The sequence below is a fragment of the Anastrepha ludens genome, chromosome 2 (assembly GCF_028408465.1).
Source record: "Anastrepha ludens isolate Willacy chromosome 2, idAnaLude1.1, whole genome shotgun sequence".
NCBI lineage: Eukaryota > Metazoa > Arthropoda > Insecta > Diptera > Tephritidae > Anastrepha > Anastrepha ludens.
The window spans coordinates 50,748,505-50,761,103 of record NC_071498.1 but is presented as its reverse complement, the minus strand read 5'-3'; the positions used below and the strand labels follow the sequence as shown (position 1 = coordinate 50,761,103).

At 33.2% G+C, this 12,599-nt stretch overlaps 1 protein-coding gene across 5 annotated transcripts in view; it reads left to right on the top strand.

Moving 5' to 3' along the window:
• The window catches only part of LOC128870782 (putative epidermal cell surface receptor), a 161,289-nt gene extending 155,321 nt beyond the window's left edge, over positions 1-5,968 (top strand). For all 5 annotated transcript variants that reach the window (XM_054113279.1, XM_054113284.1, XM_054113280.1 and 2 more), the window contains 3 exons: positions 84-1,109; positions 3,568-3,798; positions 5,917-5,968. In XM_054113279.1, coding sequence (XP_053969254.1) covers positions 84-1,109; positions 3,568-3,798; positions 5,917-5,924 — 1,265 coding nt within the window. In that variant the 3' untranslated portion in view covers positions 5,925-5,968. The remainder of the gene's footprint in view (positions 1-83; positions 1,110-3,567; positions 3,799-5,916) is intronic.
• The last annotated feature ends 6,631 nt before the right edge of the window (positions 5,969-12,599 follow it).

Below are 12,599 nucleotides of genomic sequence, written 5' to 3'. Positions count from 1 at the left end.
TATTTCAACCTAAACTATAATAAATATTTTACCACTTTACGCTACCCGAAAGAAAATATAATTTCCGTAACTCTATACCTTAGGCTTCAACAATTTGCAAAGCGACATTGAAGTACTCAACCTGGAAGCCATTGATCCGCGCACCATTCGCATAATTTTCACTGTACCGCCGACTTATGTTAATCTGCATGGTCGCGTAGAGTTGCGTTACACGAATGGCCCCGGCAACGACACTACCACGTGGGAGCAACAAATCTTTGCACCACCCGAAGATCTCATTGCCACCTCTCAGATGGAATTCGATCTGCCCGGTTTGGAGCCAAACTCTTTGTACAAGGTGAAGATTACACTTATATTGCGTGATCTGAATGCGCAGCCATCCAGTCCGATTCTCACTGTTAGCACTCCCGCGGATCGCACGATTACACCACCACCACAAATCACTGACTATCGTCCCGACTTTAAAGATGTTTTCAAGAGTATTGAAGATCCAGAATTAAATGTAAGCGAGACAAATTCTACCTGGTTACAGCTGACGTGGAAGAAGATTGCCGATGAACAGTTGGAATATGTTGATGGTATACAGTTGCGTTACAAGGAGTTGACCGGCCAAATTTACTCATCCACACCGCTGGTGCATCGCACACTCACTAGTTATACCATTGAGAATTTGCAGCCAGATACTGGTTATGAAATTGGCCTTTTCTATATACCATTCCCTGGTCATGGTGGCGAACTCTTGGCGGGTCATATGATAAAGGTGCGCACAGCGCCGAAAGTGGATGTCTACAACTTTGATGTTATGGTTAATGTGACCAAGGTGAAATCGCAGAGTGTGGAAGTATCGTGGAGCGGAGTGCCATATCCGGAGGATAAATATGTGAATATTTATCGTGCTATCTATCAGAGCGATGCTGGCAAGGAAGATTCTAGTGTTTTCAAAGTGGCCAAACGCGATAGTACTACTGGTACATTGATTATGGACTTGAAACCAGGCACCAAGTATCATCTCTGGCTGGAGATGTATATGACTAATGGTAACATCAAAAAGAGTAATGTGGTTAACTTTATGACGAAGCCAGGTGGACCAGCGACGCCAGGAAAAACTGGTAAGTAAAGACAAATGTAAGACAGAGTTTGAGAAAAAAATAGTCGTAATCGTAAAACATCTTTCGTTTTGGAAGTTTTTAATGCTTTCGAAAGGATGCATGCATTCTTCAAGGATTTGGGTAAATAAAAAGTATAAGTAGAAATTTATATATTCGTGAATACCTACTGATAAAGAACAAGAAGAAACGGACTCAAAACTTGCAGTTGAGGTTGATAGCAAGCACTCACGTTTCATAAACATGCAACCTCCCATGTAATGTATGAGACTGAAAGCTATTTATAGCAATTTTATGTTATATTTAAATAGTGGCTCTTCACAAGATTCTCGTGTACCTGTCGAGCTAAAACGAAACATACTCGTCGAGGTAGAACCAAAGCTTTGGCAGTTTTTTAGTAATGTTTCATGCGAATTTCGCAAACTTATTCGTCTTATGAGAAGGACGCTCATAGAAATAGAGAGTACTACAATTAGGCAACTTATAGAAACTCTTATCAGGATATCCTTAAAACGTGATTGATACCAGCGACTGAAACTTCGGATGGTTCGAGCAGGGAACGTTTGCAGAACAGAGAAAGAAGGAGGAGGCGAAGTGAACACAGGAGATGAACATCCATTCCGTTCCGCTGCGTAAATGCTAAAAGCAGGTATAGTCCGGCCGCGGTCCGCGACTTAAGCTTATCTAGCATATTTCACTACACAAAAAAAACAAAAAAAAAAAAGTAAAAGCTAAGAAATTGGAAATCAGTCCATGTCTCGGGTTTCAAGTCTGAATTTCTTTACTTACTACTAAAAATGCGGGAGTTGGTCTTCTGAGGCCGACTTTGAAGTGTACGAGTATACCACTTTCTTCCTCTCCTGCGAAGAAGCAAAAGGCGACTTAGGTCGTAAAAGCTTTTTGTGGAGCCAAACTTTTAGGTTTGTTTTTGTTGTTGTAAAATAACTTCCCATAAATATTAGAATAATGCTGCTAAAATGACAGACCTTGCTCAGATCTTAATTCGGGCAGTTGCGGTCACGGGGAACCGGCTGCTCTGGAAATAGCTAAATTTTTACATCCTGCCCAGTAGCGACTCTTAAACTATTTGAACTATATAATTTTTATTTATTGAAACAAAAATGTCCGAGAATAGAGAAAACGCCTTAATCCACTTAACACCTTAAATTTACCCTACCCTTCAGAATCGCGGAAGATTCTAACTTTTACCTAAATATCTCAAAATACACAAAAAAGGGATATAAAATGGATTAAGCGCTTTTTCTCCTAAAATTAGCCATCACACATCGTGGGCACTATGCCACTTTCCAAGCCTATTGAGCAATTGCCTTGTCTGCGAAGCTAATTCCTCTTTAAAGCAGGCTTTTGTTGGCAGTGAAGACGTGCTCAAAGCCTTTAAATTGTCGCGTACAAATGCTAACTAAAGTGAATATGTATTGAGTACCACGGCACGCTCATGTTTCAATTATCGAAAGCGAAAATGAATTTTTTAAGAAATAGTCTTACATGAGGAAATGTTCTAGACTGAACTAAACTTGAGTGAACTAACCTAATTACTTCTGTTCTGTTCTATTACTTCTATTCTTACAACAGAATATCAGCATAACTTTGGAGGTGGTCCAAGAGCAAATATCTGGAAGACAAATTCATATGTGACTCATTCTGAGAATAATAACAATAGTAAGAATTTTTCTAGGCGCTTCGAAGGTCAGTAAGCGACTTAATGCAATCAACGCGTGCTGTATTGTGGATTCCACCCCTCCAGTTCTTGAAATAACTTGCCTCAAATATATTAGAAAATAATATTTTTTATGTGCTAGTCACCTACCGTACAATTCGAAATGTTTACTGGATTTGCCAACACAGCAAGTGGGAGCGGTATCGGTGCTTCCTAGACATCAAAGCAAGTCATTTTCGAATCTGTTTGACTAATTTCTAGTGATCTGCCTAATCTGGCCGGTGATATTGATAATGGAATGGGCACGCTGTGTTATCTTTCCCTCAACAAACTGCTCAGATTCATAAACACATGTTTGATGAGGGGTCATGAGTTCGCCACCACACCTGTCCCTCCCTATGCATTTATAAAAATCCTATATCCCCGTCTTAAGTACAATGCGCAATATGACTGAGTGAAAAATTGGAAACAATTTCCGGCTTTCCGGCACAGTTTTATTACATTCCAGTCTGACATGATTCAGGTAGAATTGAGATTATTCCATATTAAATAATTAGCGAGACGATGATCGCTATTTATCCACATTAACTGATTATTACCCTCATTTCGCCCTGATTATTATATATTTAGATATCTTGACAGTATTTACTTTTTTTTGGAGTTCTTTTATTGCCGCCTTTTCTCGAAAATAATTCGTTTTCTATCGTACTACATATTTTCAGTTCGGAATATACTCGCACATTCAAGTGTTTATTAATTTTATTTTACTTTTTAACAATTTAGGAAAATTACTCACAGCCAGCGCTGGCGGTGACCAACCAGTTGGTGATTACTACGGACCTCTTGTCGTGGTCTCGGTAGTTGCTGCTTTAGCGATTATGTCCACAATTGTGCTGTTACTCATACTAACCAGAAGACGTGTGCATCAGACGGCGTCCATAACGCCACCACGCAAAAGTGATGCCGCTTATGATAATCCTTCGTATAAGGTGGAAATACAACAGGAGACAATGAGTGAGTAGTAAAATGCTTTTTTTATACAAATTGAATTTCAAGGGAAAAAATTTTAAATTTAAATATTAATTAATATTAAAACCGAATTAAAAAAAAAAAATTATGAAACTAGATTTCTTAAAAAACTATTCTTAAACAAAACAAACTCAAAATTTTGTTTAAAAAAAATTTCATCAAAAATTTGATAAAAATTTGAATTTCAATGTAGAGCATTTTTGAACAAATTTTTATAAAATTTTTAATGAAATTTTTTTAAACACAATTTCGAACTTTCTTTTTTAAGAATAATTAAAAAAAAATTTTGTTTAAGTTTTTGTTTAAAAAATTTTTTTTATATTATTTCATATTTAAATTAATTTTTTTTTACTTCAAATTCAAATATAAAGCATACATTTTTAAACAAAATTTAAGACATTTTTGATGAAAGTTTGTTTTTTAAGTTTTGAAATTTTTTATTGTTTTTTTTTTAGAAATAGTTCTTTTATAAAATTTTAAGAATTATTTTGGAATTAAGAATTAAATTTCAATTAATCAATTAAAATTTCTGTTTAATAATTTTTTTTTTTTAATTTTTTTAACACACTTTTTAGTACAAAAATAATTTTTAATGAATAAATTATAATTTTTGGTACAGGCATGATACATTTTATGACAACCCCTACCAATTAAATTAAAATATATAAAATTTAAATTAAAAATGGTTTCATGAAGCTTTTGTTCAATAAAGTATTCATATATATCTTTTTTAGAAATTATCTTTTTGAAGCATATTTTTTATATAGCGTGATTAATTTTACACATTTTATGACAAAAATTATAGATTCAAATGAAAAAGTATGTATAAAAAAATTAATAAAAAAGATAAAAAAATTGAAAAAAAATGTATATAAATTTAATAAAAAAGATTAAAAAATAAAGAAAAAAAATTTATTTACATAAAAAAAGTTGAAAAAGAAAATTTATTAAAATAAAGAAGATAAAAACAAAAATGCATCAAATATTTTAGCAAATGAAAAAAGGTTTAAAGAAAATAAAAAAAACAAATTCATATAAATAAAAAAGACAAAAAATGTATCAACAATTTTTATCAATTATATTAAAAAAAATTGTTATCAATTAAAAATGAGTAGTACCTATAAAATTAAATATATACCTATGAAATGAGACTTTCACCAAAAAAATTGTCCGTCTTTGGCCGCAAACCAATCATCAGCCATTTTTTGGCTTCTTCTGATAATCGGAAGGCGCCAAGTCTGGTGAGTAAGCCGCATGCACCAGCGGTTCCCAATCGTACGTCTCCACTAATTCCCGGGTCGCCCATGTTCGATGTGGCGGTGCATGTGGCGGTGCATTGTCATCAAGAAAAATTACCTTGTGACGCCGATCGGCATATTCTGCGCGTTTTCGGTGCATAGCGCTGTTCAAATCGGCCAATTGTCGTTGGTAGCGTGCACCGTCAACTGTTTCACCTGGTTTTACTACGAGTAGCTCGTACCAAATCATACCACGCTGATCCCAGAAAACACACAGCATTGCCTTGCGGCCGAAGCGATTTGGTTTAGCCGTTGTTTTTGGCTTGTGGCCGGGCGAACCATACGATCGTTTACGTTTGGAGAAATACACCCATTTTTCATCACCCGTAACGATTCGATGCAAAAAAGACTTCCTTTTGACCCGCGAGAGCAGCAGTTTTTCGGTTCTCAACGATGTCCGCAAGTCGTAGTTTGAAGGCACGAAATTCGACATTTCTAAGAGCGACAGAAATGCATTGTTGCATGAAACGCAACAAACAATGAACCGAATATTTTTGACAGATGACAGGCGAAAAAAACAAGACATTTGGGAAAGTTTAAAAATACTCCTAGCGACATCTATGGACTAATAGCTGAAAGTCTCATTTCATAGGTATATCTGAAAAAAGTACAATTATTTTTTATCAAATAAAAATTTTGATTTTATCAAATAAATTTTTTTTTTATTTTATCAAATAAGAATTTTTTTTTTATTATTAAATTTTTTTTTATATTTTTTTACTAATTTAATCTTTTTGGAAGCGTAATATGATGAATATTTTACATTCCTTAACCAAAAATATATAATCTTTCTTTTCTCTTACAGATCTGTAGCATTTCTAAGCTCAGAGGACGCGTGTGTTGCGTCCCCCCAACAGGCCTGGAAGCCTAAAACTACGAATCCTAGTTATGTTAGAAATTAGGAACAGTCTTATAGTTTTTGAGTTATTTTTTTTTTCATTTAAGTTTTGCTTTTTTTTATTAATACACATTACTTTTGTAAATATTTTGTATTCAGCCGCACTGAAACCATATTTTTTTCGTCATGTTTTGTCGTTGATGTCAATTGAATGACCTGTATGTAGAAGCAGTAACTCCCTGAGCCAGCAACTTGATTGTGTGCGTTCTCTTCAAATTCGTATGTATGTAAGTGCCAATCAGTTAGAATATGCAGAAAAAACAAATATTTTCGTTTTGGCGTTCATTTGTCTAAATATAATAGAATTTGTAATTTTTTAAGAAAAGTTAAAAGAAGTACTTCAAAGTGTAGTACTGGACGTAGAAAGTATAAAAGAAATATTTTCGATAATAGCCATTACTAAGCGGAACTTAAAAAGTAACTCAAATAGAAAAGGAAAAAGATTCTCTCATAAAAAAAACATTATATTATTGTAGGCCTTTAATTCCTGTTTTTTTATTGTTTGTTTTTCCAGAGTTTGTTTTTTTTTTGCTTTTAAATTTTCTTTTCTTTTGAGGACTAAATGTTTGTAAGATCTTCTTTGTGTGTAAATAGTTAGTAAAAATAACAGATAACAGATTATAATGTAAGCAAAACGTTTCTAACGTAAGTTGAAATTATTTCTTTTGTAAATTTTTTGTTTGCTTTGTAGCACCAGAATTTCACTTGACTTTAATATGAATAAAATGTAGTGCACTATTTTTTATAAGCAACATTTATTGCCACTAATTTTCCAAACATTTTTCTTGATTAATTTCAAATTGCTAGTTCTTGTTTAAAAACTATAATTTTTTAAAGGGTGAACGAAACACAATATTCTTTTTGAGTGAAAAAAAATTTTTTTTTTTTGTTTTTATAAAATTATTTAAAACTCTGCAGCCAGCAAAACTTACCTTTGCCTTTAGCTTCACCGAAAAGGAAAAGTATTCTCATTATTTATGGACTACAATTTCCACTCAGTTTTCACTCGCCTTGATTGAGGCGAATAATTCCTATCCCACGAATAATTCAAATGTCATAATTTTAAGGAGGAGTTGAATCGTTTTTGGATTATTCACATGACAACGATCTTTCGGTGTATCCCTCAGAACAAAGTCTTACGTAGTTCAATCGCAGCTTCGAAGAGGCAGATTCATACAAGGAAGAAAGTCAACTGCCTAGCTTGCGGATTGTCATTTGCCTTCAATTAGTGCGCCAATTTTACATTTTAAACTAGTAATTTCCGACGTTTGAGGCGATATGCCAAGGCAATATATGGTTTAGAAAAAAAATTGTATTTATAGATATTTCTTAAACAAGAATTGTATTCAACTGCCACCAATTTTCATAAATTAGAACTATTTTTTAAACTAATCTTTAACAGTAAAATTAACTTTGATTCAATAAATTGAGAAGAAAATAATTTTCTTTAAACTTCATTTTACACTACAAACGTTTTGCTAGGCCTAAATTTATTTTCAAGAAATAATTTATATAAAAAAGCAAACGAATTCATTAATTATTCTTCTATGCAAATAAATCCCGTAATGGCGTTGTAAATTTTAGCTTTACTCATACATTAGTTATTATCGGAAATATTTAAGTTTAATACATATAAATGAAGAACATAAGTGAAAACACAGTCCATATATTTATATTGTAGGTATATAAATGATCGGATGTAGCTAGTTTTTTTTAACCCAGCATTGAGTGAGTCGCTCAAGAAAAACCAGTTGCAATAGCCAGTGACAATCCCAAAAATTAACTAAATATAAAATATAAACTAATAAAAAGCTTTTTTTCTCGAACAAAAAATTGTAGTATAAATACAAAACCCTATTAATAGAATTTAATACTAAAAAAACTGCATATGAATCTTGTATCCGAATAAATTCTTGTGTATGTATGTACAGATATTTGCAAAGAAGTTAAAAATTAAATAAAAAATTAAACAATACATTTGTAAAGAAAAAATATATGCAAAGAAAGAGCAGCGAAATTGAAGGTGTAAATTTAAGTTGATAAATAATATAAATCATGTAATAAGCGATGTATACTTTATTGAATAAATAAAGTCGATGAAATATTTCTATATATAACAATAAAAATAAATATGATTCTTATAATTTGAAACCGAAATACAAGCAAACGTAAGTACAATGAATATGTCTGCAAACTTTAAGGGGTTAGGGGTAGTCAGAGGCCCGAAAAAATGATGATTTTCAATAATTTTTTTTGCTAGTCAATTGCTTTATTTTACAAAAATAAAAGCATAGCATTAATGCATCATGTTTCGACATGACTTTAGCAAAATTAAAAAAAAAAGTAATAATTGTGCCCGTTAATAATTAACTGAGCCCGTTTCTCCAGAAGTTCCTTGCGGCGATCATCACAAGTCTTTGGAGATTCATCTAAAATCAATCGGACAAGAGCAATTAGTTTTATTAACACTAGTCAAAATGACTGGTGTATAAGAAAAACTGCTTATTGTGACTTCCACTCTTTATAAACTCCTAAAGAAATACAAAAAAAGTTGAACATTATTAGTTGTAATAGATAAATGAATTTATAGGCATCGTCAAATACCAAAATACTTAATTGTTTACAGTTTATCGATCACAGTTTCTACATAAGTAGATTTTCATGTGTGTACACTTTCCGCATATATTTTTTTTTTGCATGTCTTACAAATATTTGTAGTCTGATTATTATTGCAATATTCTATTTGGCACCATTTGCGTACAGAAACCGTGACACTTGTAGTTTGAATATCATATTCGTTTAGTTTTTGCCGTGACGTCTGAAATTCTGCAGCAAGTCCTTTTACTAATCTAAATACGTGCCGCGACAGTCGGTTCTACGTTACCGGAACGACCCAGATTTACTATATACATATGCGCTCAAGGACTGTCACTTCAGCAGCACTCCTCGTACATGCTGATACAACACAACAACAACAACTATGTAATCTAAACATAAAATCTATGAGAATTCGAGATATTTTCTTCTGTTTTGTTTTTGTACAATATATTCAGCTGTTTATTCATGCCATATTATAAAACGATACAGTTTCAGGTAAATTCTTAGCAGCTTTATCAATTTTGATGTGTTTATGCTTTGTACTTAGTATACTTACTTTTTTATTTGGTTTGCTTTTATAAAAGGTTAGTGTGCATCTATTGGATTGGTACAGCAAGGTTGAGAAACGTGGAAGTTTACGAAAATTCCCTTTTGTTTGCACGTATTGTTCCAAGCAACGTAGTATTTTTAGATCTTAATTTTAACGCCAAAGTAATACTTTGGTATACGGTTCAAGAAGTTTCATTACGACAAACTCGCTTAGGAGGTTGGTGCATTTCTAGACTCGTCTTTTTCTAAATACGGTTAGCCAAATTTCGTCTCTACTTCAGACGCCAGCTCAAAATGTATGCCAAATTGATTTGGTTTGTTTGGCATATACGAAGTAAATCTGTAGCTGGCCTTCGTTGGAAACAGTTGCTTATCCACGGCTATATGATCTACCAGTTCGAAGCAGCTTTGATTGTTTTCAATAACTTTGTTCCAAACTGCTGAAACTAGAGCATCCGTCTGTTTGCAAACGTTGACTTCTCTAATTTCTTTTGTCGAAACGAATGTATCGCAGAAACTGAATGAAATCTCGTCTACACATAGAGCTGGAGAAAAATGATGGTCCCCACTTGTTGTTCTACAAATATTGAAGCCTCAAAGTATAGCGTTTTTCAATATGTGCGCTTCAACTTTTTTCCGATAGGGAGGGCGAACGACGCAATATTTTTTATTTTTCGCTTGTCATTTGTAAACTTCATTAGTATACATTTCATCATGGAACGCTACACACTTGATAATCGTTCTGTTGCTGCTACTTTAAGAGCATTACGGCCATTTTACGGTCCATTTAACAAGCCGTTCCGTTTTGGGGTTATGTGAAGTCATTGGTCTACAGTAACAAGCCGGCGACGATTTGTGAGCTCAGAGCCAATATTGAACGCGAAATTGCTGGAATTTCGGTCGATTTATGCAAAAGAGTGGTCGAAAATTGGGTTCAACGATTGGACTTCGTAAAACGTGCACGCGGTGGTCATGCAAAAGAAATCGAATTTCATACTTAAATGTATATGCTCAAACTCGATAATAAAAAAAAATTAGTTAAAAAAGTCAAACCGTTTGTGTTTTATTCAAAAAAGTTCAAAAGTTGAAGCGCTCTTACTGAAAAACGCTTTACATACATGTATTTAATTAAAACACCTTATATTTATGGTTGTAGTCAAATACTCCTTTTTTATAGATATTTTTTAGTAATTTTATTTTTTAAGAAAATAAAATGCGATCGTCTTGATTTTATAGTATGTTATTACTGACATCAAATAGTATACAAAACAATTTAATTTTTTTTTCACATATTTTTTTGTAGTAGTGTGGCACCAAAGTAAGCGTCTTAAAAAAAAGATAGGTGGCTTGTCAACAGGATTTTGGCTCTTCAGGACATCTGATTGATTTGAAATTTTCATCAGTTATTCTACACATCAGTAGTTCTGGTAGGTACTACTTTCGTTACTGCTCTTGTCGGGAAAACCAATTTGGAACAATCGTTCACCGCAATCTGTAAGATTTTGTCTACCTATTCAAAATTTTTTCAAGTAACCGCGAGAATCACACCTTCATTTGCATCGCCACCTTTGCACACAAATGTTTATGTTTTTTTTTTAGTTGTTAAAGAAATCACCGACTTTTAAATTTTCGCTGCTAAGAAGCCAACAAAAGAAAACGGAACAAAGCAAATAACGGATAGACGTGGCAGAGTTGCATGAAGTCAATATCAATAATATTGATGTGTAAAGAAATGGTACAATAAAATGATTTCCCATGTTTCAAACGTCCAATTTGTGATATGGAGACAGTTATTATTCTTTTTTCATTTGTTGAATTCCGAAGTTTAGCATAAGGACACAATTTTATTATTTAGTTACAATTTTGTAAATTGGCCAAATTGAATAAATAAGAATTTTTTAAAGCAAGTTCAACCCTGCAGAAATAATATGGAATGCAGTTATATTAAATGTGAAATATAAAATAAATATTAACATTCTGTCAAAAATATGCCGGGCATTGTTCAATTAAACGCAAAATAATTGTTTAATCATCAAAATTTATTTTGTCGCCCTCAAAGTAGGCTCCATTCGCAGTAATACACATATGCCAATGATTAGTCCAGTCATCAAAGCACCTTTTAAACGCGTTTGAAGGGATTTTCTGGAGCTCCTCCTTGAACGAGGCCGCTATCGACTCAAAGCGGCGCCCGCGGAGTGGCAATTTAAGATTTGGGAATATGAAAAAAGTTACAGATCGCTAACTACGGTGAATACGGTGGTTGTTCGGTGATATTTGTCGAGTTTTTGTCAAAAAAAGTGTTCACAGACGGTGCGTTATCATGGAGCAAGAATCATGAGTCTTCCTTCCACAAATTGGGCCGATTCCTCTCTATTCTCTCTCAAACGTCGCATAACTTCCAAATAATATTCTTTATTTACCGTAGAACCATTTGGAACGAATTTCGAGTGCATAACGCCATGATAATCAAAGAAAAGGAGTAGCACGACTTTCATTTTTGACCGACTTTCACGTGATTTTTTTCGGTTTCAACTCATGTGGATAGCGTCATTTAGTCGCCTGTTGTCTGGTTTACATGTCAAACTCATATGCCCACGTCTCATCACCTGTTCAGATGCGTTGGATAAACGTTGGGTCCGAATTCACTGCTCAAGCATGGCTTCAACCACTTTGTTCACATGAGTTTTTTAAAAGAAATTCAACTCTCTTGGAACGAGTCGAGCAGCCACGCGTCTCATGCCCAATTATTGGTGTAAACCAGTGGTCGCCAACCTTTTCAATGTGTTGAGCTACTTTCAAGATTTTGAAATAAACAGCGAGCTACTTGCACAAGCCAACATAAATTAAAAAATTCACAGGTATATTCGACATACAATACATGTATTTATTTTACTAATATACGTTCTATATATAATAAACTTATGACTTATAGTGCTTATACTTATGCATAACTACATCCATGTTAACACCTATCAATCGTAACAAAATTTTTTGCAGTCATAATGGCAAATCACAAGCGACTTAAAAAACAACAAAACAGTAATAGTACATTATTATATAAATAAAATATGGGCAGATAAAAAGAGCATATTTAATGAGAAGGTTGACATTCTGACTCATCGATAATTTTTTTAATATTTGCAGTATAATTTGATACAGTCATTCGAATACAGTTATCCAAATGTATATACTTATCTTTACTTACTAAAGTCCATATACATTTTGTATTTGAACCTAAAGATTTTAAAGTCAAGTCACTTTGAAAAGCAATCAGATCCATTTCTGTCACAGCAATTTCTTCGCCAAAGTTGTTCATAACACAAGTTGCAAACTGTTGTATATCAATGTCCATGAAGGGTGAAACAACAAATTGCGTCACTAAATTAATTTTGCTGAAATCCTTGAAACGATTTTTGAAGTTTTCCTTCAAGTTAGAAACTATT